At 36.7% G+C, this 27,846-nt stretch overlaps 5 protein-coding genes across 5 annotated transcripts; 2 read left to right on the forward strand and 3 right to left on the reverse strand.

Moving 5' to 3' along the window:
• The first annotated feature begins 36 nt into the window (after positions 1 to 36).
• Positions 37 to 1,206, forward strand: LOC105451716. Its single transcript, XM_011692334.1, has 4 exons — positions 37 to 170; positions 303 to 445; positions 540 to 665; positions 782 to 1,206. The coding sequence occupies exons 1-4, from the start codon at positions 122 to 124 to the stop codon at positions 908 to 910; spliced, it is 447 nt and encodes a 148-aa protein (XP_011690636.1). The 5' UTR covers positions 37 to 121; the 3' UTR covers positions 911 to 1,206.
• LOC105451754 lies at positions 1,029 to 8,264 on the reverse strand. The gene is made up of 7 exons (XM_011692410.1): positions 7,895 to 8,264; positions 6,155 to 6,481; positions 5,550 to 5,819; positions 3,265 to 3,393; positions 1,943 to 2,106; positions 1,543 to 1,705; positions 1,029 to 1,456 (listed from the first exon to the last, which is right to left on the reverse strand). Exons 1-7 carry the CDS (start codon positions 8,025 to 8,027, stop codon positions 1,272 to 1,274), a joined length of 1,371 nt encoding a protein of 456 aa, XP_011690712.1. The 5' UTR covers positions 8,028 to 8,264; the 3' UTR covers positions 1,029 to 1,271.
• A 3,124-nt stretch (positions 8,265 to 11,388) lies between these two features.
• On the forward strand, positions 11,389 to 13,007 carry LOC105451715 (histidine protein methyltransferase 1 homolog). The gene is made up of 6 exons (XM_011692333.1): positions 11,389 to 11,543; positions 11,707 to 11,946; positions 12,079 to 12,239; positions 12,305 to 12,537; positions 12,611 to 12,726; positions 12,801 to 13,007. The coding sequence occupies exons 1-6, from the start codon at positions 11,498 to 11,500 to the stop codon at positions 12,863 to 12,865; spliced, it is 861 nt and encodes a 286-aa protein (XP_011690635.1). The 5' UTR covers positions 11,389 to 11,497; the 3' UTR covers positions 12,866 to 13,007.
• On the reverse strand, positions 12,731 to 15,746 carry LOC105451714 (pyridoxine-5'-phosphate oxidase). Its single transcript, XM_011692332.1, has 6 exons — positions 15,575 to 15,746; positions 14,454 to 14,610; positions 14,075 to 14,174; positions 13,923 to 13,976; positions 13,581 to 13,780; positions 12,731 to 13,196 (listed from the first exon to the last, which is right to left on the reverse strand). Exons 1-6 carry the CDS (start codon positions 15,723 to 15,725, stop codon positions 13,031 to 13,033), a joined length of 828 nt encoding a protein of 275 aa, XP_011690634.1. The 5' UTR covers positions 15,726 to 15,746; the 3' UTR covers positions 12,731 to 13,030.
• A 484-nt stretch (positions 15,747 to 16,230) lies between these two features.
• On the reverse strand, positions 16,231 to 27,657 carry LOC105451713. Its single transcript, XM_011692331.1, is given in 16 exon segments — positions 16,231 to 17,453; positions 17,767 to 17,956; positions 18,043 to 18,467; positions 18,726 to 18,873; positions 18,983 to 19,191; positions 19,282 to 19,420; positions 19,764 to 19,936; positions 20,061 to 20,481; positions 20,726 to 21,085; positions 21,088 to 21,110; positions 21,420 to 21,644; positions 22,287 to 22,425; positions 24,972 to 25,720; positions 26,087 to 26,329; positions 26,541 to 26,676; positions 26,747 to 27,657. Coding segments are annotated over 16 exon segments (4,350 nt in total). The 5' UTR covers positions 26,859 to 27,657; the 3' UTR covers positions 16,231 to 16,795.
• Positions 27,658 to 27,846: the final 189 nt, after the last annotated feature.

Raw genomic sequence — 27,846 nt, forward strand, 5'->3', positions numbered from 1 at the left:
TCAAGCGTTTGCAAATTCCGAACGTCATTGTAGGTCAGCTTAAAAGGGAGACTTGGCCATTCGGCGATCAGAACGATTACTGTCGTGATATCGTTACGAGTTGCGTTATTCGATTACAAAAATGTTCGCGATTTTCGCACTTTTTCTGTTTTCCGTGGTCTTTGCTACTGGTAAGCAATTTTACTCTTAATATATAATTTAACATACCGCTAAGAAAACCTATTTTTAGAGATCAAATTTTTCAAATGTTTAACTTTGCTTGCTAATACTTACATAATTAAGCTTAGCATAATTAACTTCAGACAGGAGCTTGAACAGGTCGGATTTGAAATGTGTGGGACATGCTTTCCATAATGTGTCTCTTTCCGGATATTATCCAGTATTCGGGACGGACGATAAACGTAATCACTTAGACGATCAAGGAAAAATGTTGAATACTCTCCAGGTTCGTAAACGTGACATTTTAGTGACAGTCGCAATATGGTATCCAAGAAACGATTTGCGGACTATTCTCTCTGCTATGTCTAAATTCATTTTAGGATTACCTTGATGGTCGCGCTCGTTTCGTTACCGTGGCCGGTAATTTGAGATCTGGCATTCCGTACGGAACAAAAATATGCATAGAAAAGTTGAATGAGCAATTCGGCAGACAAATTCATCTGCAGGTGTGTAATTAATTGTATTATGTTTGCTACATCCTTAAGAGTGTTAGACTCGCAGTGAATTCTCTATGACATATTGAGACAACATAGAAAGAATAAAATTATTTGTTTCATCCCAGATAAGGGACCAGGTCGAGTGTAATAACAGTAATGTTGCACTCGATTATTCGAGATTGGAAATTTGCGTCAGGACCGAGGAGGACACTTACGATACGTACCTCAACGGTCTCGTTACTATCTACGTATAATAATCGCATGAAAACTATATGTAATTATATTTGATTGTTAATCGCCAATAATACTGTGAAATTAATATTTTATAATAAGATGTGCTGCTATATATGAATTAAATAATATTTACGTATATGTAAAAAAAGATTATTTATTTCTACAAATAGTACAAATTCTGACCTATTAATTAGTTCGATATAGCGATATACATAAAATTGATCGATTATGTAAATTTTAATGTTTTTACAGTCAAATACGATACGAACCTCGTAAATTTCGTATAACATCGATTACAAAATCATAGTTTATTATTCTGATCGCGACTGATAAAAAAAAGATTTTCATTACGGGTTATATTAGAACTTATATATATTTAGTTTATTCACTTTGCGACCACTTAGGCCACGATTTTATCATCTCGTAAAGACTATCTCCAGGACATGCGGTTGCCCATGTTTGTCGATGTCCTAGAAGTTTATAATCACTCTTTATTTCGCCGTTCTCTACGCCTTGAACGATCAAGTCAGCCACTGCTTGTACCGCCGCTGGCTTTGGCGTTCGATCTAATGAGAAAAAGCATGTTAGAGAAATACATGTTACGTACATGCGACACTAATTACAAATCCGTGTTATCTCTAATATTGCTTACTTGTGTAATTTCCGATGATGCAAATTCCAATACTCTTCTTATTGAATGGTATAGAATGAGCGCCTTGCTTGCCCCATCCGCGACCCTCGTAAACGTTTCCGTCTTCACCGACTAGAAAATTGTAACCAATGTCGGCCCATCCTTTCTTATTCATGTGGTCATTCTTGAAACAAAATTTTTAATCACTATGACATGCAAGTACTATTATTTATTAGTCATTAAAACGCAAAATAAAAAAGAACCAATAATTAATCTGTTCTATTATTAAAAGAAATACACTCGTTTAGACCTAAAATATTGCTCGATAGAATAGTAAATTGTTGTTTGCGAATGAAGATTTCTGACTTACAATTAAAAGATTTATTATTCAGAAAAAGTTTTGTTTTCTGGTATTAATTACCTGGAATTGCCTCACTTTTAACTGACACAGAGCTTGAATTTCGCAGCCGGAGCCAGTCGAATGATGAATGATCACGTAAGGCGCTGGTTTTAATTTGAGATTGAGAGCTTGCGATTTCGGTGCTCTAGCGCCCCATTGTGTTCTAGAAATGATGTTTGGGCTATCTGAAAAAGCAAATTAAAAATTAAAAATGACTGTGCTTCATGTAAAAATACTTTAGCAATAATGTTAATTAAATCAGTCGGTTAAAGTTTAATCCTAAAATCTAGTTTAATTAATTAAATTTAAAACAATTATTTTTTTTAGATCTTTAAATTATATGAAACGACATTTCACATAAATTTTACACAAGACATTTTTTTTTAGAAGACGAACTCGAAAATTTATGAACCCACATACTTCTTATGTTTCCTTTTTATATTTTATATGTAGTTTACAATAGACAGTAGCAGTATAGGCTGTAAGCCATAAGCCATAAGAAATTAACCAATTACAATCGAATGTAAAGAGATAACTGATAATGGTTGATTAATTTCTTATGGTTTACAACTTACTGCTATTGCCCATTGTAGACGACGTATTATGTGAACAGAATATTTTGTATCTCGGAGGGCAACATTGTTTTTTAAACACGAATCGGACTCTTGAATACTAAGAAATGAATAAATGTAATAATATTATAACTACACTCACATATGTTTCTAATTTTTATTCGTAATCAAAATAAGAAAACATTTATAAAAACATTTCTTACTCGCAAATATTTGTGAAATTATTTGTGATTATCATATCTTAGCTTGGAAGAAATTACTTGAAATGAAAATTATTGCATTGATGTAATAATAGTTAATGTGAAAATCCTGCTAAACGAGATGTTTTCATAATACTTTATCATGTCATAAATCTTACTTTATTCAAATAGATTTAACCACAATACTTGTTGCGCAAATACATTATTAATCAACTAATCGACAATAATTAGTATTTTCCCATGAGTCGTAATGTAATGATAGTTTTGATTAATCAAGAAAATATGAAGAGAACCACTAGGACAAAAAACTCATTCAATAGCACTTAGTTTTTCAATAACTTTATATCTTGTCGTGGAATTATTTACAATTATCATTATGTAAAATGCAAATTTTTTATTAAATATCTTTGAAACTAAGAATAAAGATGTGCTTATGCAAAATATTTTTTCACAGAAACAACTTTTTACACACTGTAAAAAATATCTCTAGAAATTTCGACGATCACACAGGCATAAAGTGAAGTTCACGATTTAACTCGCACGACATAAATAATATATTTAATGAATTTACTGGCGGTAGTCTCCTGGGCGACGAGCGTCGCAAAGATTAATATCACCGTCGTTGCGATGTTCATTTTGACTTGTAAAAACGATACTGATTCTATATGCGACGTGGCATGCAATATATAAGCATTCTTAATTCATGATATTACTCTTGTGGCACGATCTCTAGCTATACCAGCCTATAATGTGTACGTGTATATACATGCACATTTGATATCTCCGGACTTCCCTAGCAAGTTACTAATCTGTTGACTTATACGGAAGAAGGGGGAGAGGTCAAACTAACGGGAATTTTAATACCGGTTGAAGGTGCTCAAATCATTTAATTGAAATATCGATATACTTATATGTGTAAATTTATAATACATTTTTTTCGACAAAATTTGTGTAATCCAAAATTTTATTATTAAAATAATTTGTTAGACAATTAGATAATTTTTTTATTACCAATCAAAACTGTTCAAAATAGTTGGTAACGAAAAACATAATTATTTGACATAATTATACAGGTTTGATTATATATATATATATATATATATTTATATATATATATATATATATTTATATATATAATTATTTAGATTTACTATGGGGAGATGATGGGAAGAGAATTTTATAATACACATTTATTTTATTGTACACACAAACTTATGCTATATATAGAACTATCTATTTAGTATTTACTAATATATTTATTTGATCTACTCATCTATTTACTGATGATTTAATGAGAAATGCGAAACAATTATATATTTTAAATGAATGAAAATGATAAGTACAAGAAATATAATAGTATGTGGCTAATCATTCGTATTGCTTAAAAGGAACAGGCTTTTAAGAAACCTTATCGAGCTAGTCGCGCGCACAAGTTGACCCACCAATCGTATAATGCAAAATCAATATTGACAAACGCCTGCCAATGTTTCGGATTTGCTCACACTTCGATCGAAACTTTGATTAGCGCAAATAGCGAAACGCGTTACGAAACTCTCAATTTGAATTCTTATCTGATCTCCCTGAACTTTGAGCGAAAAACAGCATATGGTAATGAAATTGCGATTATGTTACATTATGTACAGCAGTGATTATCGATTTCACGTGTCCAGCAAAACAATGCTTCTGGGCATCCCCGGGAGGTGATCAGTCTTTTGTGATCAACAAATTGACGTTTTTTTTCAAATTTATTACTCGTAAATATAAGAATATATTTAAATAATCTATTATTGTCTGCGTAAATAAGATTGAGGAATGCAGTAAGCAAGTCAGTTTTTCAGATGTCTATGCAGATGATTTTTGCAATTTTTCCAAAAAGTGATCAATATGTCGACCAAAAAATAATTTTTCTGAAAGATATATGTCCATTTGTTTATATTGTCAATATATTTGCTAATTCTACCGTTTCAATGTCCATGAAGTCCGCGGTCGTAATTTACAGTATATATCATACATTATGGAACAGATAGTACTTGAGAAGATTTTGTCGGAATAATCCATACGAAATTATGCCAGAGGGCAGAGGCAATCGTGTGGCATCGTGATATTTCGATTATCATTGTCGTTAATTAAACCCGAAGACCGTGACCTTAGAGCATATATTGCTTAAGCATAGCCATGTAAAAGTACGCCCGCACGCGAACCGAGGCGAGAGTAACATTGATCTCGTTTGTCGAACTTGCGTGATAGATATTATATTTATGTCACATACTCTAGAGTGTCCTATTTGACTTTTGTAACGATTTAAAACGCGTACACACTGCGTGTACATGAACTTTGCATTTTAATGACGGCTATAATGACAGTTTTATTGACGGCATCTTAACCATGCTATTACGTAAAAGTTAGCGCGGAAAGTCTACGGGGTCACTTTGCACATCGGGGGAATCACCTTCGCGAGACGGAGAAAGCCATATTTTCTTTTATTTATTAAATGACCTAATTCACGGCAGCAAATATGTTTCGTAATAACAGTAGCAGAGGTAGCAACGGTTGTATCCGGTATCTATATCGAAAAAAAACTATTACATGTATATACATGATATAAAACTAAACTCCACTTACTAAATAACGTAAGCGGGTTTTCAGAAGTTACTCTGACACGCAAATCTATCAGACTCTTATTATAAATAAGAAAAAAAGAGAAATATACCGCAAGTCGACGTTAGATACGATTGTATCCTTTTTAATAAAAGTGAAATAATTTTGCGGTACTTGCAGTCCTTTGATAAATTTTTGTTCTATACTTATAATTCGTTATAATTGCGGTGTATTTGACAATGACCTAAAAATGCCATCATAGAGTAACGTTCGATTTGCTGTTTTCCTCTACGTCCTCCTGCATCGTCGGTTTCGTCGTGGTGGTGGTCGAACGTATGTGAGGTATCGGATTTGCAGTCCAACCGGGAAGAGTAACTACGTACTTGTAAAAGGTCTCGCCGGGGCATTCCGTGTTTCGCGCTTGTCGATGACCAATTACGTTGTAGTTGTCTCTTATCTTGCCAAGTGAAACCCCGCAGGCTATCAGCTCGTTCAACGTCTTCAGAGCGGCCGCGTTCGGGAGAAAGTCTGCGAAATCATACATTTACATACGTCACAACAACTGACGCAGAAGTTTCTTTTTGCGATATCTTAAGGAAAGTGCTAGCTTGCGTGTTGTTTTATATAATATAAAAGACAAAATTTTCTAATAAAGTCAATTTTTGAGATGGTACTCTTGAATTTTTAAATAATATAACTTATCTTTGATCTATGCAATTTAATATCTTTTAATTGCAACACAAAAAGTGAAAAAAAACAAGAAATATTTTCCAACAATTTATTCTCGACAATCCAAAAATTGTTAATCTTTTCTCGATGGAACATTATTTATACCGGCGATATATCAATTATAACTTAATTACCACTGAAGTGTCCTATGATACATATGCCTATGCTCTGGGTGTTGTATCCAGGTGAATGCGCGCCAGTGTAGTCCCAGCCGCGACCTTCGTAGACATTACCGTCCTCGCCAATGAGGAAATTATAACCAATGTCCCACCAGCCCCGATCGTCCAGGTGTAAGTTCTGGTAGGATCTAACGATCGCGGAGCACGTCTCCTGATCCTGACAGTAGTTACGTATACCGCCGTGATGGATTACCACGTACGGTGCTGGTGTTACCGGCATTATCTCGAATTCGAGACGCTTCCTGGCTTTCCATTCCTTTCGACTGACAATTCTCGGGCACTCTGGAGAATTGAAAATTTATCGATTGTTCTTGTTTGTTTCTTAATAAATTATTCTGAAATTAAATTAACTTTTCGAAGGCTGGATAATTTTAAAAGATGGAAAGCTTAACGTGTTGTTTAAACTAGTGTGCGTAATTCCTATTTAAATGCATTATAGATTCTTTATAATAATAATTGATAAAATTACGATTTTCCTGCATTGTCGCGCAGAATAACCAACGCAGAACTTGACAGTTATAAATTGGAGTCAGCTAACGAGTTAGCGAGCACGTTTTCAGCAATTAGTTGCGCAATTGCAAATATGTTTCTATCGTGCAGAAATTATTTCGTCCTTGAGATACAGTGACAGATTGCCCGGTTGGATTTCCGAGTAAAATAATTTCTGCTCAAATGCATTCCGCAGATATAGAAAACTCTGGAAAAATACTGACTAATTATCGAAGCGCGCTTGTCATGAAGAGCGCATAATTGCTTTGTTTTTATCTCGAATTTCACTTTCTCTAGATACACGTCCGATCGCGTAAATCAACTTATACGACATAATACAGTTTAACAGGACAATTTACAAATATAGATTTGTAACATACTTTAAGAAGAAAAGTTTATTGGTTTTCTTTTATACGGGCTGTAAACAGGTTCTTGAACTTAAGCAGATTATCCGTGCATAATCATTTTTGCGAGGTCGCACGAACCTATATTGTATCACGTTAACGTTTTATTTTTAAACAACTGATTAATTTTAATTTTGTATTAAGTCATAACACTGCCAGAAAGCTGGATACACACTAGTCACTACGACTCCAATGCAAATGTGGACTTTTTTTTAGCAAAAATTGCTGTGAGCTGCGCACTTATTATACTTATCATATCTAAACGTGGACTTTATTATTAAACACTTTAGTTTGCATGCAGATGACTCACGACAGTTAAGTATACGCTAATGAGCGATCGGAAGATCGTAGATATCTTTGAACTTATCTTTGAACGAAAACAAAGTTAAGTAAAAGTTAATTCGTCGCGGATGTTTGCAACTACTTTTTTATTATATATTTACATACATAAAAGGTATACGTAGAAATGCAAGCTCGTTATCGGATAAATCGAAAGAAGTAGAAACTTTCCGATTTGCGTATAAAGATTATTAAAAACGATCGAGAAAAAATCATGTAAAAAACTTGATATAAAAAGATTACTAAAAGCCACGAATAATAATACTAGGAAAAAATACAGATAATACTTATTTATAAGTAATGCAAAAAATTAAACTTGTATATATCATAAATCTTCTTATAAATGTTTACCACGTGATCTTCCACAATATTAGCGAGGTCGCAATTTTCTTCCACGACGAAGAATTAATTCCAAGAACATGATATAGTTTTTATCGAAATCTTCGATTTTCAAATAGCTTACCAGTTGCATTGATGAAATTCATGTTGTCAATGGGAACGGCGAGCACCGCGTGTTCGAGGAGACCGAGAAGGAGTACGAAGGCGCACAGCGCCGGCAGTCGGATGATGTAGGACATTCTCATGGTGATTGACATCGTTACAGCGCGTGTCAAAAGTTAAACTGGGTAGGCATTGTGTCGTCGCGTCCGCTTTTAAACGAAAAACCGAATGACAGCCGAGATTGCCGGGAAGTCCCTCGGAGAAATCGCGCGTCGAGAACCAACCCGTTTGATAGTCCCTTAACCCTGCCCCCTCTTCGGCGCGTTTCTCACAATGATCGTAACGTTGACAATGACGACAACTTCGAGGAGGAGCGACGCTAGTCCGAAAATTCGCGCAATATCTGCATCGACTCCGATTGCGATCGAAATGCGGAAGGACGCGGGATTGCGCTGTCGCGCGATAAGAAATCGAACGCGATAGGTTGAAATTAACGAGATTGGAAAAGTGATTGAGTGTAGTGCAACGAGAAATACTGTGAAAATGATGACACAAAAAAAGCATGAAAGCCTATATATTAAGATAATTAATAAGTATGTTAACGTTCGTGCGTTTATATATTCTAAGAGATTGGAGAGAGAAAAATACTGAAAAAAATTTATAAAATAAATAATCGAAAAATATATAAAGAGAGTATAAGCAAATAACTTGTCTATATAGAAAAAAAGATCATCTTCTCTTTAACTTAAATGCAATATCTATAACACAGTTAAATGTGCTAATGTCATTTACAATTACTTATAAATAATAATAATAAAGGAGAGAAAGAGAATTACGAAGTTTCGACACAATTGATCCTATTTGTTACATTTATTTTTTATTAATGAAGTTTATACATATATAACATTTTTTTTTCTACGCGAGTTAACAGTCACGTTACAACGAACACGATTCGCACGATCTTATCAAATGGATCGTATATTTCCGATAAGTAACGATATCTAGAAGTTACATAAACTAATCAATATCGCGCGACAGTTATAGAAAACACATAAAATTCTATTTAGTGACTCGGTTTTTCAATTATATTTTTTCTGATTGCTTCGATCAGCGATCGAAAATTTTTGATAAGCAACGTCAGTGAATAACAACGCAATTTATTAAAATGTCCATTTTCTGCCTGCGAATAATATTGATGGCTTGCTATTTTCATGCGCATTTGGATATCAGATCTATAATATCTGACAGATAACATATTTGTCTTCTGATAGGAATATATCGAACGATGCAATTCGCTTAAATGGAACTACGTCATTTTAAATTGAATCTATTTAATCTAATGCAGTCTGAATTATCATTCAAGTGTATGTATATGATATATATTTTTTGTATGAATATTGCCCGTAATTTTACGAAAATAAAATCGTTACTTAATAATTCAAACAGATGAAAATAATTGAAATAGAAGAAGGCATTATTTTGTGACAGCTATTTCATTCATCGAATTACAGTAGACAAAATATGTGTCGATATGCAAATTTTTGTTCCGTTTCTGTACTTATAATAATAACCGTCGATGTAACGAGGTGAGTACATCGTTACTCGTGTTTGCGAATGTGTGATTTTGAGATAATACCTTATTCATGAAAGGCGTCAAATGACTTTTGTTTACTCGTGCGCTGTCATAGCTGTCGACTAATTATTTCCTGCGGTCGTTTGTCATTGGCATAACTCTTGCGACATGACGTGCGTCGGATTGCTTCTGTCGAAAGAACGATATTGTTTGCTATATCGATAACCAAGGATATATTAACTCGTTAAATTTAATGCGAGTAACGCTACGGAATTCATGTTAAGATTCACGAATGCAAATAGTACGCGGATAATTGTACCGAAAATAGCCGTCAGATAATGCAGCCATTTAATTACTAAAGAAAAAAAGTAAAGAAAAAATGGAATTGAAAATATTTAGGTAATCATGATAAAATCGTTAGTCATTGACGTAAGCGTGAACAATGGCGTTAGTCAAAGCAATAAAAATTAACGAATAATTTGAAAAATTCGCGGAACGTACGATTGCTACTGGCTAATATACGCGATATACAATTAAGAAAGCATTGTGAGCAATGACGATGATTAACGGTAAAATAGTAATTGATGTAAGTCATGAGAAGAGCATGCGAGTCATATTACAACTGAAATACATATCAAGGTAACGATTATATATATGTATGTACTTTTTGCAATATAAAAGTGAATATAAGAGTGAGTGTGACCGCTTTGCAGTAATCATCCAAAATAAACAAAAAATTTTTTGGAAAATTTCTTACTAATTTTTCTTACAAAATGTAATTACGAATGACAAAATTATTGCTGAGAATTAATGTCCCATCGGAAGTAATATCGAGGATTAAATTGATACAAAGAAACAATATCGAAATAGTTAATGACTGTTTATTCGGAAAATTGTCGGATTATCGGGTAACGATAAGCGTTACTAGAGAATTTTATCACGTACTACATCGGTGTAGAAAAATGGGAAAACTCTCTCTTCCTTCCCTACCACCTCTCTCGCTCTCTCTCTCTCTCTCTCTCTTGTAAAAGTAAATTGACATAATATGTTAGCATTGAATATATTATCTTGCAAATACATTACTGCAAAATAAATTCTTACAAAAAAAAGTAAATAAGTATAACGGCAGTTATTATATTTACATCAATAATTGAAATTGAGATTTAAAATCTTTCTTCAGTGGATTCATTTGATATCGAATATTGTTATAATTTATTATAATTAAGATTGGCTGCAACATAAGCTAGTATTAATATTTTTAGCAAATATACATAATGTATTTAATTTTTTTAACTCCGAAGTATTACATAATGCTCTTGAAATTGCGGATGCAGTATTTATACGACTATATATACTAGATGTCGTCATTCTCCAAACAATATAAGTTTGACCTCGAGAAGTGACCTAGCAGTTTTCTGGCTTACCATCGTAGATACAATACATTACAATTTCAAATTACAATAATTCCTGCCTATTCCTACCTACCCGTTTTCTGAGGCCTTTTTTCAGTTGAACTTTTTGCATTATATTCGTCTTTCCTCTTTTTCTTATCTCGTCGGAGACATTCCTCCTCTTCCATGTTTTTTCCTATAAAGAAAAATAGAACTCAAACTATATCTCAAGCCAAATTTTATCTAAATATTCTTCAATTAAATCTTGATTATAAATGACATTACAAATACTTGACGCTTTTTTTATATCTTTTTAAAATGGAGAATATTATTTTTAGATTTAAATTATTCCAATTTGTAGTTTTTATTCTTATAATTCATTGATATATAGTTATATTCGGTGAATCTAGCACGGACTAAAATTAAACGGAACAAAATTGAAGACTGTGGATATGTTATCCGTCGCGCGCGCGAAAATATCTGTGGCTACGTAGTTCAACGTGCACGTTTTGTAGAGGCGCCAATAAACAGGTTCCATATCTAAAACACGAGCATGTCGGTCTATCCTTATCATGCTCTGTCTGTACCCATATCCCCTATTGGTATTTTAATTTTATCAAACGTTTAACTTTTTAATTTTTCAACTCAAACTTTGCGAGAAATGTTTAAGTTCCGATTTGCAGAAGATGCAACCGGTACTACTGAAGGTACGGCTAATACTTATGTGATATGTAATAGAGACGCACGTGTCTATTCATAATTTGAGGTTAAAGCATCATAAAACTGTTTTCCCGCGAATATTCAACTCGCATCTTTCAATTTTCACGAAGTACGCGCGCGCAAAGGACTTATTTATTTAAATAATTTTAGAGGAGAGCGAACAGAAGGGTAACTTAGAATGGATTTCCGCCTCCAAACTTGAAATAACGCCAGAACAAATTGAAGCGAAATATGAGGCTGATTATTATACGGAGACCGAAGTGTTTTCTGGTTGCAATCTAAAATTAATCCGCTCTGATAAAGTAACGCAGGATTTAACTGATCAAAATTACCAGAATATTGTTGAGGCCGAGTCGAAACATTCCGATCTCATTCCAGCGAAATACGAAGGTAATTTTTGCGCAAGTTAAAATTCTTTTAAAGTTTTCTTTAGGATTTACTGACAATTTAAATTTTATTGGAATCCTCGAAGTTTCGTTATAATATATTTAATATACTTTAAAAATTAATTGTGCAATTAAGGCGGATTAAAAATCTGGGAATGCACGTTTGATTTGGGTCAGTACATACTGGAGAAGAAAATCGAGTTAAAAGGCAAACTCGTCATGGATCTAGGCTGCGGTGCTGGATTGATCGGTCTTTTGTCTCTTCGCAAAAATTCCGCGGTCCATTTCCAAGATTATGTTCGTATGAGTCGTGATTGCCGCGCTAAAAAGCGGGCCGTGATTAACGAAATATTTTTTTGTAGAATACCGAAGTGCTAAAATCTGTGACAATTCCGAATGTGGTACTGAATTTTGATCGTACGACTGTACTAACGAGGTGCGAATTTTATGCCGGGGATTGGGCTTCTCTCGCGACGTTATTCGACGAAAGTAAAAAATACGATTATATCTTCACGAGCGAAACGATTTACAATCCTGATAATCATAAAAAGTTATATGAGATTTTTAAGACAAAACTAAAAGCCGATGGCGTTGTGTAAGTAGATTGGATCACAGTGATACTTCATTTCTATATCAAAACTTGAGTTTCGAAAAGTGATTTCTTTTAGATTTGTCGCCGGAAAAACTTATTATTTTGGCGTTGGTGGGGGAATGAGACAGTTTGAGAATCTCATCTTGAAGGACGGGTGTTTCGACGTTAAGTCGGTGTGGAGAAGTCAGGATGGTGATTAACGATTAATCGTAAATATATTTTTCTTTTTTACTGGTTCAACAATATTAACTATATATATATTTCAGGAGTGAGCAGAGAAATTCTGAAACTCACGAGGAAACTGCATCAAAAACAAACGTCTGGTGTATAACATTATTGTCTTAATACTGAGGTATCGGCTCGGAATGTAATTACAGTAAAATATGTCAGCAGTAGCGATTCTTCCACAGCAAGATTTGTTTTCTGCTTACGTATACGAAAGTAAACTTTTTCATTCGTCTTTTGTTAAGAAACGATTTTTGTTGCGATGTTTTTTTTATGGCGAGAGTCTCTCGTACACCCATCCATCCTCTCCTTTGTGCACAAGAATATTGTCCACTTTCTCGTTCATTTTCGGACGTCTGAAACGGATTCTGTCGTGAAGTCGATCGCTCTGACCTTGCCAGAATTCTACGGAATATGGCACGACGAGATAACCGCCCCTGAAATAAGGCATCTAATATAACGATCTTTATAAATAAACGATGATCTAAATTTGGAAATTATACACGTGGCAAATGCACGACACTATATATTAACGGTCCGTCAGTGGTAATAAATGTACATATATTAGTGTTGCGAAATGAACAGTGGCAGCGTGCCATCGCACGTGGCTATTAGTCTTCTTAGCGTTTCTCGTATAAGAAATTTTTATATTTGAAATAATTATAATCAGAATATATAATATATATAATATATATAATCAGAAAAACTTTCAAGTCAATGCTTTACACGTACATCAATTTAATAACGCTTTACGCGTGCACCAATTTAATAACGATTTACTAATGATATATTAATTATTTTCTAATTATAATATTACCTACCAGCAAGCGGGTCTTTTAATCTGATTTTCTGGGAACTGTGCAAGCAGTTCTCTTTCTTTTACAATCAGAGTCTGTCTGCTGGCGATCACGCTGCTCTGCTTGCTGGCCATAGATCCGATCTTATTTTCATACGGGCGGCTTTGGAAATAACGGTCCGAATCTTCCGCCGAGGTTTTTTTCACGAGACCTTCGATACGTACCTAAAATAATTAGTAATAAACCAAACAAATAATTATGACGAAAGAATTGATTAAAGCGGTGTTGTAATAAGATATAACGCTATCGCGGAAATTTTGCTGTTTGTGAGATAAAACCTGGTATAAAAAAAAACGAATACCGTACGCTTCGTCTAAGAGATTCCCAATAGAAAGTCAGCGCGGCCTGCGGATTTTCAGCCTGCAAATAAATCGAATAACGCAGAATTTGTTTGTCTCTTTGGTATCGCAAAAAATGTCTATTAAATATTTGAATGACAGTGAAATATCTCAACTCACTAATTCGCGACCTTTTCTGCTGTCGTAATTCGTGTAGAACTTGAAGCCTTCAGTGCCGAAGCCTTTCAGCAACACCACGCGCACGGATGGTACTCCATCTCTGAAACAATTGTGACGTAAAACATAAGTGAATTGTCGGTTATTTGCGCAATCTTCTTGCAGTTCATTAGCATTAACTCTTAACTCTTAACTAATCAACTTTTATTTTTTTTCTTACGTGATTAGCATTTCCGTTAATTAACGAACTGTAAAACTTCTAATTCTATCTACATAAACGTTTTGTCTTTCCTAATAACGCATATGACACGTACGTTTATATTTAATTTTATTACGAGATCATATATTTCAAAATTTCGAAAAAATCAAGAAGAAATATTACCTCGTTGCTGTCGCGAGAATCATCGCATTAGGTTCCAAAATTTGCGGAGTATTGCAGGCCTCTTCAAACCATACTTTGAACTGCTCGATAGGTTCCTTGCTAATCAAATTATCTTCCGTAAAGGTTTCATTTTTATCTTTGTATTTTATTCGCATATCTGTAGGAAAAATGATATGAAAGTTAAAGATTTTTTACGGTTAATAAATTTTCAGAACACAAATATTTTTGAATTTTGGAATATTTTTTAATAACTTGATTATTTTTTATTAAGAATTTTATATTAGTCATTATCCCAGAAAAGTCGTATGTTTTTTTACTGACAGATTTTGGGGAGAATTCTAAAATGAAAACTCTTATACAAAAATAGGGGCTATAATACTTTTCAAATTATAATAACGATTAAATTTAATCTAATTAGCGTCTGAAATTCGCATCCTCAGGCTTGGTACATCGCAGTTGCGAAGGTCCTTTATACATTGACTTGTTTGTTAAATATTGACATAACTGATGCGCTTACCGCAAAAGTGTTTAATTGCCAAAATTGGGTTCTTATTTTAAAGCATTTCTCGACATTTTCGGATGAGTTTTCTTTTTAGTATCCCCAAAATTCCCTCAGAATTTGCCAGTGAAAGGACATACGACTTTTCCGAGATACTCTGTATAGATCGTCTTGCAATAAATAATATTATGAGAAAAAAGGATTTTACAAAAATAAATTATAAAAAGAATAGAATTAATAATTATCAAACCGCACCGATTGGTAAATACATATTTATATGAATACATATGTATGTAACGAACGTTTTCTTTGTTTTAAATTTTTTAATAAGAGAAAAACATTAACGAACATGCGAACAAAGAGGACGGTCTAAAACAAAATTAAAAATATATATTATACAAAAAAGTGTTAACGCACGAGGTTTAATTCATTTTCGAGAGAAATTTGATGTCAAAAATTTATAATTAAAGTATGTAATGACACAATTGTATATAATAATATATAATATTGGGAATTTTTTAACCTTCCTGATATTTATATATTTGCCACGACACAAGGCAGTAATTAGTTTATTACACGAAATCACGAAACAGACAGCTTTGTGCGGTAATTATTGATTTACCTCCTATGTCAACGGTGTAATTTTCACTCCGGACCGACATGACGTTGCACGATCGTACACCTGCGTACACCCGACTGCTCGACGACAGAACAGCTGACCGACTTACGGCACGGACGAAGCGCGACTGACACAAAACGGCCAAAACGCGCATGCATCGAATACGCTGAACGAATCGATACGCCAACGGCAAAGAAGAAACTGTTATCTTGACGTCTTTGTTATCTTAATACAGTGAGCTGATTTCAGATAAAGTCAGAAAATTCTGTTAACTTATCACTAACGTAGATATGAATCACTCGAATGAAGAAATCAAGGGAAATATTTGAAGAATGTTATATTTTCTATCTTTTTTCATTAATTTTTATCATTTGTCATTATTTTTAATATTCCGCAAAAATGTTTTTAAGTATACAAATGTGCAATTATTGCAATTGGGGACAAGTGAGAGGCTCGCAGCCTCAAAATAGAATCTCATGGATCCGTGTGTGTAGTAATCCGTCATTGAAATTAAATTTTCCATTCTCTCATTAGATGGCGCGAACAAAACACGAGCTCACAATTAGCACATTGACAATATTTGTAATTATTGCGATGACAATCTCTTAGGAGCGTTTTAATTTTAAAAATATTTTTGACTATTGGGTAAATAGCCAATATACAGTGATATAATAATTTTTTATTGTATAAATCCTTTTTACAAGTAATTATCAAACATAAGATAATTCAGTTGATTGTAATTAAAAACTAAATCGCGGTAGGACGAATTGTCGTTTGGACAATTTCGCGGATAAAGCATATTTTCTTTATCATCTTCATTTGCCAAGAAGATTAGGCGCATTCATGCGTTTTGTAAAAGTGTAAATTAGTAAATACTAATTTAAATATCGCGTCTGCGGTAACACGGATGTTAACGCAAATCAATTTCATGTCTGTAATTTTGGATCTACATATATTTTTATATTTACAAAACTAATTACCGTTAATTAATTCGATTATGAATATAATTTTCATATTTCTTAAATGAACATATCTTTAGCATTGTATTTTATTTATCCTGAATTGTCTTTCGCGGCTTATCTCGTTCAATTTTTAAATTTCAATTTTTAAATAAATAAATTTAAGTTCAATTTTTAAATAATTCCGAATTTCTAGTAATTTCTTCTGATTTAAAGCCTATCTTTTCTCTGATAACGGGAACACATTCGAGTTCACCACGGATAGCTAAGCTCCCGGTGCTGCTGGCAGTGATTTATTTGGCGCGATTAGAGGCACTTTGATCATAATACTGTCGCTACTTTTCGCGCCTTTGAATTGCGGGTCGTCAACGTCATTCGTTGTCACGAAGGACGGAATGGTTCGCGTAGTAAGCGTCGGTTCGGTGTTCGTCGGTCTTGAAACTCGCTCGATTTTCCCGGCGCGATCTCGACTCGTCTGATTCTCGCGAATCATTCGCGTCGCATTGTTTATGATGATCTGGGCGCCGATTTTCCGCGAGAAGATCGCGTTACGATCATTCCGTGTGTCGTTAGCAGTGCGCACTCGTAACCGTCGCCGGCGCGTTTTGCTCGAGGTCGTGGTGTTTTCATCACTCTTGACCGTGGTGGTGCTCCTCGGCGTTTCAATCGTGGTCGAAGTTGTTTCGTTCGAACGACGACTTCCGCTGTTGTCGGCGGACGCGATCGAGTCCGTGCAATTGGGCGGCGGTTGTCGGTGCAGATACGTGATCGGCCAGTGTCTGCCGCTGTAATAACCGGGATCGTTTGGACGATCGTAGCGATCCTCACCGATTGTCGGCCGAATTGGTCGCGGACTCGGGAGATAGGGATAATACTTTTCGCTGCAAGGACGCCATTGGTCCTCCGACAGTCCCACGTAGCACCTGCAATTGATTTATTTTTAACGTTGTCTTTCTTCTGTTTACAGAAACGCAAGGGAGTGGAAGGAAGGTGTCAGCAGTGGGAAGCAACGGCACTGGTGAGTTTAAAAATTATTATCAAATAACTTGTAGAGACGTTTCAATCAAAGGCTGTTCAGCTTTGTGTACTTGAACATAGAGTTGAAATCGTTTTCAAAATGAAAAAAAGACCCTTTACTGCGTCTAACATAAGTATCATCAGCTTTGAAATTTGAAATATAAAAAAAAGAGAGCAAAAGCATATTATGCTTTGATATATCGCGCTTTAACAATATACCATGGATAATGATATCCTTGCGAGAAACCGCAATGATGAGTCGGCGCGCAACAATAGTCCCAGCTGTCGTATGCGTCTCCTTCAGTCTCGCAGGTCCAAAATCCAACGATTTTATTCTTTTCGCATTTCGTGCCTCTCTTGCATGGATAACCGTTTACCGTGTAATAACGGAAGGTCGAGTATTCATCAGCTATGATTTAGAACAAATTAATTAGATTCAGTTTATGCGAGATTTTGCGAATAATTAAAAAGTCCGTAATTATTAAATCCACTCACGGGAGAAAGATCCGAAACCACCGGGACGAATTCCGTATCCGAATTTGTCGTCGCCGTGTCCGTAACCGCCAGAAAAATACGGTCTAGCAGGATCAGGTCTATCGGGATCGAACGGTCTCACGTCATAACCGCCCGGTTTCGTAAAGAAAGGTCTTGGCTCGAGATAAGTATTATCGGGTCTCGTAGTCGGGTATCGGCCGGAACTAAAATCGGGCCGTGAATAATCCGGAAGCAGTGGCTTCGACTGTCCGCCAAACACGTGATCGTCGTCGAGCGAATGACCAGTGACCATACAGTAAGGATCGAGGTCCTTCCATGCGTAAAGAACGTGATCGTCGTCGTGGGTATAGTCCATACCCGGTCGCAAGTCCCTTATAGGTACGTCACTGAGTAAACAATTCTCTTCTGTGCCATGCGTAGTAAGCCTGGAGACCAAACCAAATTAATAAGAATTATTAATGAGCATTAATAAGAATTAAAAATAATAAATATTATTTTGAGATTTTTATTATAAAAGAATAGAAATTTGTATTATGTATCTTATTAAATCACGATTAAAAATAAATTTCGATTTATAAGAAATTATATATTATAATGGTTGTTAGAAGTATGCACACACGTTGTTGCTGTATTAATTTGTTAAATTCAAAATAACATCAAAAAATTCCTCAGTGTATGCTTACTTGTAACTGTAGGACATGCAAGGAGTGGTATCGGTTTCTCTCATTTTCGAACATTTTTGTCGACAATCTTGTTCCGAATTCACATACGTTGCCAAGAGAATGGCATACGGTGTCAATTTGCACGGCTTGTTGTATCCAGCATAGCATACTGCGAAAAGATTTAGACAATTTATTTGACTGCAATTATGTTCAATTGTAAAATAATGACATAAAATATTTTGTGTAATGAATATGCATGCGTTATCGACATGTCTTACCGTCGTCTCCTTGCGAAGATTGCTTGCCATTGAGCCGTTCCATATTAAAAAACGGTATTGCGTAAGGCTCGCACCCTCTGCCAAAACTGCCTCTTTCGTATAATTCCGCACCGTCCATGTCCGGCATTTGGGCAGGGTTGATATCTTGCGACTGCCAATCGCTTAGGTAACAGTTAATTAGATCTGATCGTCCTTGTTCCTGTCCGTATCTGAAATATATCGCAATATATATAGATATATATAGATATATAATTTAACGTCCGTTTAATTTAGCCCACTTTGACATGAAAGATACTTACTTGAACGCGAAACTTCTACACATAAAATCTTGCATTGTCATGCATTCTGCCTGACACGCTCCTAGATTGTCGGCTAATAGCGATTTTCTAACGACGTCCGTGGGCATTCCAAATCCACTCCTGACTCTCCAAAAACACTCTAAAAAAAGATATTTAAAAAAAGCAAGTCCTCGTGATTCTCGCAAAATTTATAAAACCGGGAGAGGGAGAGAGAAAGAGAGAGAAAGAAACAAGCAATTTATTGTTGTCGATTTTAGTTGTTACCGGAAACACAAAGCGGAACGCATAATGTACGGTAACGCAATCGGGGCAGTAGTGCAACGCTCGGGATGATAAATTGCATTATTCGTTGAAAGACAATTTTATTTATTCCCTGAGTAAAGTTTAGAAAACGGAATAGTACATCAAAAATTATTTTGATTAAATTGCATTTGTATTAAAAGTAATTCACACAATAAAGTTATTTCAGTGAAATCGTATACCATCTGGAGGATGCGAGCTCGGTTCTTTTCTCGTGCATGTTCTTGAATTGGCGATCATGGCGTAAATATCGTAATCACGATCCGGCTCGAGGTCAATGTAAAAATTCAGATCTTTGTATGAAATGTCGCTGAGAAGACAATTGTCCGTAGGGTCCGTTGGTGCTACATTATATCTGTCCAATTGTAATATCTCAAATTAAATTAATATGTCATATTATTAATTCGATGTCAAATATTGTCACACTATTGAAAGCAATCGTTATCACAATTTTCCCATTATAAGTTATTAAAATATACCTGTAGCTAAAACTCATGCAGTCGTAGCTCTTCTCGCTGATGCACAGGCTCTCGCACTGATCCAGATTTGCCGTCAGATACGTCTTCCGAACGACTCCTCTGCTGAGCCTGAATCCCGCGCCAGCCCGAACGGAGCACTCCTCGCTTCTTCCGGTTCCGCCGTAAAGCGAATCCTGGCTGGCCGGTATGTAATTGTCACCGTATCCGAACGCGCCGCCGTAATTGTAAAACTCGCCGTAGAATTGATCGCTGTCGTAGGGACGCGATGGTTTAGGCTGCGATTTCGGATAATACTTCGGCACGTCAAACTTCCCCACGTAATTCGTGTCGTAGCCGTAAGAGCCGCCGTAAACGGTGCCGTAAGAACCCCAGTCGCGATCCTTTCGATAATCTGGCAAATACGAGCCGATTTCGTTCGTGCCTGCGACATGACGAATGTATTATGTGAACAATAAAGCGGAATCGAGCAAACGAGCGCGAAACAAACACTAATGAATAATTTATTTCAGCGAGTGCGAATGACGCGCCGCGTGTTCTCATCGTGGCCAATTGTTCATTCGTGTTCGTTCGCGTGTTTACATGGTCTGTATACAACTTTATGCGTTGTAAGAATTCTTTATTAAAAAAATCCTGTCAGATCAACGTTAAAATATTTAAAATATTACCTATGTCATGATCGATCCTTCTATTCGGATATCGCGCCCATGGGTTCCTGTTATTATAAAAATCGTCGTCGGTTGGTCGTCTGGACGGAAATTGGATACTATAGACAAATCGATCTTCCGATCTCGTTGCCGGATATCCACCCCGTATTGAATCGGGATAATCTCTTCGATCAAACGCGTCGTCATACAGTCCGCGATGAGGATATCCGTAGGCAATTGGTGGCCGCCGATCTTGGTCCGCAGGTCTGTGATCCAAAGGCCGTGGAATCTCGTTCAAAGGACGCCGATCGAAATCGATCGGTCGTGGAATTTCCTTCAAGGGCCGTCGATCGTAATCCAGTGGCCGTGGCACTTCGTTTAAGGGCGTCGATCCGGTGCGTAGGGTCTTGCGTTAAATTTGCGTCAAATAAATTAGAAGCGGAATTTATATCTGAATGATGAATAAAAGAAAAAAAAAGAAGCGCACACATTAAATTCACGCTTGAGCGATCGGTTAAATGAATACAATGCTGAACTGCTTCCGAGAAACGAGCGTCTTTCGTCTTTGTTGTGAATTACCTTCCTTTCGTAAAAATGAATTAATTGACAGAAATAATTCCGTTTCTCAAGGACTGTTCGTACTGATCGACTTCGATGTAATGTAGTACGTATTAATTTTGTATTATCGATAGGCAAATTTTTTAAATCACCGTACCTTGTATCTGGCCTTTTGGGATAATAAGGTTGACCGTAGGATTGACCAGGTCTGGACGGTTGGTTCCACCAGGATGGTCGCGCCTCAGGCGTGTTTATCACGCAATTCGGATCCTTCTCGTAATAATCGTATTGAGGATCCGACTCGAAGTCCCGATGGAAATCCATACGAGAATAAGGTACCGATGTCATCTCGCACATTCCCCTCGTTCCATGTCCAGTGCGTCTTTTTGCATGACAAAATCGCGATTGCTCAGTGATGAATAAATTCGTCATCAATTTGAATTATTTATTATTAACGGCTTTAGCGGTTTTTCTTTTAGAGTAATCGAATGATGGAAAACTGGCGGTAACTTTCCCGACGCGCGTGCATGATAGTTCTCCTCAACGGAGAAGCGTGTCACAGATTGTGATGATCAAATTGTCCGTGATGCAATCGCACGGTGGGTCATGCATATGTACATATTGCATTTTGCGTGTGCATCTGATAATAGGTACCCTAGATATATACGCATGTGTATATATATATATAGAAACGCGTAAAATCATTGAAAGACTCCAAGCGTGAATAATCGCGTTTAACTGTACGTGATCTTTTTGGCTATCTTGCGAAGGAATTTACTGAAATATGGATATTTAATTAAAAATCATAAAAATATATCTAGAACAAGGAAATTCTGTCTCATTCATCGAGGAAGTTGTCATCAAAATATAACTATGTTTACGTTCAATGTAACAGACTTTTTTTTTTTAAATGATTTAAAACAAGAGTTCATTATTATAATATGAATTCATAAATGATTTCAAATTGTGAATCTAACTTTCTAAATATGTTTTTAGATTTAAATATTTAGAGACACCTAATTACCTATAATTGAAGCCCTCGCAAGTGAAACGTTTCTCATAGTCGCAAGCGCGATGGCAGTCCTCGAGTTTTTCGCATTCCATGGCACGTCTGACGTGCAGATCCAAGCATTTCTTGCCGGACAGTAGTCTTCTGTAGCACGCTGTAGCAAGAAAGAAAAAGAAATTTCAACTCTGCACTTCATACAGACGTCATTTTTTTTCCGCGCGATCACTTACGCAAACACTCGTCCTCCACTATAACTATCGAGCTCGATGTAACACGTCGGGCAATTACGGCTAACACAAAAGTCCACAGCCATCGTCGACGTACCGGCATGATTCCCACGTTCGTTCGACGAATCAGTTTATCGGAGTGAGCGTATCATCCGAATCGGAGATCTCGAGAGAGGCGACGCGAACGTACGCGAAGACGATTCTTGCTTCAGCATTTCGAGTTCTCTTTCGAACCGCGATTTATTCTCGCGATACACCGCAAAGCGCAGCGAGACGTAACCATTTTCTCCCAAATAGTATTTTCACGTTCAAGTTCCACACCCCGCGACCCGCACACTCCGCGCACGTTCGCGCGAAAAATTTCGCGAACTGAAAATCACGCAAAAAGTAACGAAGAAATTACGGGCTCGCGTCGTTTTATAGAAAAGTGAACGTTTCCGCGAGAATAGTGGGAGGGAACTGCTCACACGTCGGGGGAGGGGTCTCAGCGTTACATGATCATTAATGATTCCACTTACTATTATTTTTCTTTGCTCACGGACACGCGATCGCTTCATTCTTTTGCCGAGCATCGTTGTTCGGTATTTTTTGTAATTACGTGGAATTGATTCACGAGTCGCTCGTCGTTTTAAGTAATTACAGGATGTAAACCTTTAATTGAGACGTAACTGTGCAAGCGTCTATACGCATCTTTATAGCGTTGTTTAGCTCATTTTATCGAGATTAGCCTTATTTCCTCGAATTTTAATCAATATTTAACGTACTGAAAGTCCAAAGAAGTTGTTATATTTCGCACTCAAATCATTTAATGATTCTTTCCTAACGATTTTTTTTTGACACGTATAGTTTCAACCGAGATATATAAGAGATTATTATATTCGCCGTAAGATCTCTCTACCCAGAAACCAACTGCCGGAACCATTTGCATTTTTCTGTCGTTAAGAACAACCTGCTGTTCCTTTTGTGCCAAGGAACAGCAAAGAGTGACATCATTTTAGAAGGGATATACCATCGTGTGTCCTTCGAGATATTCGTCAGGGTCACAATTAACTCAATTATTTCAGCCAGCCTAGCTCTTAATGTCGCACTATAACTTTAGTAAAGTTGTACTTCCGCGATTTGAGTTAGTCATCTAGGCTTTATTATTCGCACGGCCCTCATGCAACTGTTATAACTCGAATTTCGAGGTATATAACTCGAGAAGCAATTCGGTGATGAAATTTTGCAAATCGTGTCGCAACCGGCGTGTCCAATCGATTGCAACAATTCCTGATCAAAACGGACAGGCAAAATGCGATGGACAGGCTACGCGCAATTAATTCGTAGTAAGCAGGCAGGACTAAGGGATTAGCTGTCGAAAGTAAAAGCGTTTTATGCTCGTAGATCACGCGAACCGGAAGCCGAGCGTCCTGTAGTGTCTCGGCGTTTATATTTCTCCCTTGTGCAACTTGTCATGTACTGTGACGGCACAATCGCGAAAAGTCATCGAATTTCCTTTAACCGGTCGTTGCTCGGGTGACAACCTCACGAAAATTGTTTTGATTCCTAGATGCTATAGATACACATATTTCTTGTAAACATTATTTAACTGTGAATGCATATATTGTATTTTTATTTTTATTATTTACATTCGAGAAATATATCGAGAATTATTAAGCCAGGCTCAGTAACTTGTTAGGCAAAAAGATGCGCGTAAACTACTATCCGATAAGAGCGGCTAACACCGGAAGTCACGGGATACAACGAGCTAATTCGCGTATAGTTTAAATCCGTGTCAATGCCGTAGCCATTTGTCAATCAGCAATTCGCAGATGAACGTGGCTCGATAAACGCTGGCAACTAACCGGAGCCACCAAGTTGAGCCGGTTGATGGTGTAGGATAATGAATTAACAATATACAATACAATACTACGGTCAGATTTTCTAACGCGTCTCCGCCTTCTAATTTAAAAATATCGCAATAAGATATTTACATTATTAATTTATTAAAAATATGTATCTTTTTTTAGCATATTTATAAAATAACATAAAAATCACTAAAAAATTTATAGGTACGATAATTTGAATGTAATGTTGTTATATTTATAATTTAATGCGAAATTAATTTATTTAATCCTATATCCGAAGAGTGAATTAATTAATGTAACGGAATAATGTTGTTTTACGTAAGAGGGCGATAATCAGCTTGTGGAACGCACGGCGCGAGCATATATAATGCAATCGTGTGATTGCTGCATAAAAAAATTGAGGTTGCGCCTCACATATGCGACGTGGCTGCGGCAACAAGTGTCCGAAGATTTGTGTCTCCGGTCTTTCGTGTACGCCTCGTTAAAGACAGAGATTCGCGTTTCCGTTTCTCGAGGTGCTAGAATTGCACTGAAAGCTTACGCATTACGCGCGTAGATTGCGTGCAGCTATGTTGGCGGAGAAACAGGTGACTCTATAGTGGGCGAAATTGAAATGAAGTACTCACATCTCGACTTTTCGGTGATTCTCGTGCCGAAGCCGCGAAACATCGTCGACAGTTCTGGATTCCAGAGCTCGGAAGTATCCTTGAACCCTCCGTTTGAGATTCTTGCGTCATTGATTTCGAAGCCGTAAGAATTGCTGATAGCTGGACGGGACGAGATTTTGCGAAAATCATAATTTCCACCGACTAACTCGTTCTGGCTCGGTCTCGTGATAATTCCTGGACTTTTGTACACGCTATTGAAGAATTCTTGATGCCGATGCTGATGATCAAGATGATTCGTGATGTGATCTTTCGTTGTATCGCGATCGTTCCAAAATCCGAGATCCGTCGGAGATTTGTTTTGGGTGGCTTTATCATAGACGAAGATGGGTCTCGAGAAAACCTCGAAGGGACCGTTATGAACGGTGAGGGCCTTATACGAATGAAGATCGTTGTCTTCAAAGTTTGATCCAAAATTCAGATGATTGATACCGGTGAAAGGATTGTGGAAAGATTTGGATGGAAAATTTGGACGACTGTACTTCGGATCTGAATGTGTTCGTTGACCGAAGACCGGCCTCCAGTTTGAATGTATTGATGGATCATTGTTGTTATCGACTTTCGCGTTGTTAGTTCCAAAAGGATTGCTGGTCGGTGGCATCGGATTTCTATTTCTAACGATATCGATGATCCGGCGCTCATCATCGAAAGAAGGCATATATCCTCGTTGATACGAAGGGCCATTGACAGGCATCATATTCCCCACGGTTCTTTAAGCATAAAAAAATACAATAGTTTAATTTTTTAAATTGAATTATTAAATATTTTATATACAATGAATAAATAAAAAAATGTGGACATTAAAAATAATATTCGATCCATTTATTTTTAAAGAATCTCTTTCTGAAGTGTACATGCATATTTTAACAACCTATTACAAAACAACACGAAGATGAGATATTAAAACTCTATCGTATATCTATATTAATACGCCGTATCTTTCGTAGAGAATATAAACATTCCTTTAGTTTTGCCACAAATATATCTTTCTCACTGGAGGCTGAGATAAGAACAAACAATGGAGGTGCTAATGATGGGATTGTTCCATGTCTGAAATTAATAATCGGGTAGTATACCTTGGTGATGACAGGATATTTGGCGAGTCCAAAAAGCCGCTTCGGAACGTTGTAGTCGGCACCGTCTCATTTCTTCTTTCTTGTCCGATGTTACCGTTTCCCATCTTGTAAAGTCGATCTGGCTCGCAGTGTGGCGAACGTTGACTCCGTAAATAGACATCGTAATCAGCGTGACTTTGTAGGTCTTCAGGCTTCGGCATTTTCGCACTCAACGCACATGTTCCGTTACCCTTCATGCCAATCCTAAATCAATACACGTATTACAAAGACGCGATTTCAGAGAGTTAATACATACAATTGTATAAGGAACAAAAATATGATTATTCTGAGATCTTATTTTTCTGAGAGTTTTTATATTTACGTTTCTTGTATTTTTTTTTCTTATGATATTATTTTTTCTCATTATTGTGATTCGAATTTTTTGATGCATTTACGACATTACGACATTATGTACCCGAAAGCGAATGCGTTGCAGGAATTTCTCCTTTTCGAGCACTCGTCCTCGCATTCTGAAATGCTAGCGACCGCGACGTTGGAAAAGATATCCATGTCCGGCAATTTGGCTCCGATGGCTATTCTCGTGTAACAATCTGCATGATGTAATTATTACATTTAATTGTTGCATTCGATATTGTTTGATGACCAATCATTGTCACTTACCATTCGCGACGATTACAAGTTGATTGTCAATCGTGAGACCAATCGAGCGCGACCATTGACAGGATCGCAGGAAACAGATGAGAAAAATGAGAAATCCCTCCTGATGTCCCATCGTTAATAAATTCTTCACGTTTTAAGGATACCTTACTTCACTTTCACATCGTGCATGCGACTTTCTGTTTTCGCAGTTTTCATAGAAATGACTCTCATTATTCTATGTTATTATGACATGTTTCGCCTAATTTATTCTCGATAAAAACATAACAGAAAGTGTATTTACGTTTCAATTACAATCCCGACTTACTCTTCCAATCCTCATTAGTACACACGTGAACGCTTTAGTTAATGCTTTCTAGCCGTTATCTGGCGTTCTATTCTATCCGCGATCTATGAATCACGGTTCATTCGCACGAGACGTCCCTGAAAGAGTGTCCATTCGACGGAAGATACGCATACACGATGAGCGATCGCCGCGATTACGAAGGTAATTGTCAACGAGAACCTTGCCAACGACGTTTACAAGCCGTATTTCAAGAAATACGGTCGGCGTACACGTAACGCGAACGCGTGAAATAATTCTCGTCGTATGAAAACAATTTTTTCTGCCTTTCTACACAGAGACTGATTTATGGATCACTATGAGAGAGATTCCTGTTCACACACTGGATCACTGACTTGATCGAAATCCCGCGGCGAAGTGAAGACCGGTCCGCGCGAGCGGTCTATCCCTCTGGTCTTCTTCCGGCAATATTAACGAGCGTTCGTTCCTTTAATTAACGGACCGGGCGTAACTAGCGTGTCGTCGTCCTTGCCGCGGTTCATTATACTTTCGCGTACGGGCCCCTTAAGTCGTGCCTCTTGCGATTGGCTCACAACTGAGAGCATCGTGTAACTGTATCATTGTCTTATACAGCCAGAGCCGGCATTATGATCGTGCTCTTCTGCTTCCTCCGCCTGCGCCGCTTCTTCTGTTCCTCTTCATCTTCTCCTACTCGCTCCTTTGCGTGACGCTTGCACGCTCAAAGGAGCTCGTACTCGCTCCTTTGAAGATCCGCGCGCATGCGAATCTCTCTCTCCTCTTTTCCTTTACTCCGCGATTT

Source organism: Wasmannia auropunctata, unplaced genomic scaffold (assembly GCF_000956235.1).
Source record: "Wasmannia auropunctata unplaced genomic scaffold, wasmannia.A_1.0 LD336046.1, whole genome shotgun sequence".
NCBI lineage: Eukaryota > Metazoa > Arthropoda > Insecta > Hymenoptera > Formicidae > Wasmannia > Wasmannia auropunctata.

Bases quoted from the DNA above. Each gene is read 5' to 3' on its own strand.
- LOC105451716 (XM_011692334.1), top strand. From the start codon at position 122: ATGTTCGCGATTTTCGCACTTTTTCTGTTTTCCGTGGTCTTTGCTACT. The intron at 171-302 runs GTAAGCAATTTT...AATTAACTTCAG, and splicing joins TTCCGTGGTCTTTGCTACTG to ACAGGAGCTTGAACAGGTCG. The intron at 446-539 runs GTTCGTAAACGT...AATTCATTTTAG, and splicing joins AAATGTTGAATACTCTCCAG to GATTACCTTGATGGTCGCGC.
- LOC105451754 (XM_011692410.1), bottom strand. From the start codon at position 8,027: ATGTCAATCACCATGAGAATGTCCTACATCATCCGACTGCCGGCGCTG. The intron at 3,394-5,549 runs GATGGCATTTTT...TAATATCATGAA, and splicing joins CAAATCGAACGTTACTCTAT to TTAAGAATGCTTATATATTG. The intron at 2,107-3,264 runs GTAAATTCATTA...TTGCTTTTTCAG, and splicing joins CGCCCAGGAGACTACCGCCA to ATAGCCCAAACATCATTTCT.
- LOC105451715 (XM_011692333.1), top strand. From the start codon at position 11,498: ATGTTTAAGTTCCGATTTGCAGAAGATGCAACCGGTACTACTGAAG. The intron at 11,544-11,706 runs GTACGGCTAATA...AAATAATTTTAG, and splicing joins TGCAACCGGTACTACTGAAG to AGGAGAGCGAACAGAAGGGT. The intron at 12,538-12,610 runs GTAAGTAGATTG...GATTTCTTTTAG, and splicing joins CTAAAAGCCGATGGCGTTGT to ATTTGTCGCCGGAAAAACTT.
- LOC105451714 (XM_011692332.1), bottom strand. From the start codon at position 15,725: ATGCGCGTTTTGGCCGTTTTGTGTCAGTCGCGCTTCGTCCGTGCCGTA. The intron at 14,611-15,574 runs GTAAATCAATAA...TTTTTCCTACAG, and splicing joins TTACACCGTTGACATAGGAG to ATATGCGAATAAAATACAAA. The intron at 13,197-13,580 runs GTAGGTAATATT...GCCTTATTTCAG, and splicing joins ATTAAAAGACCCGCTTGCTG to GGGCGGTTATCTCGTCGTGC.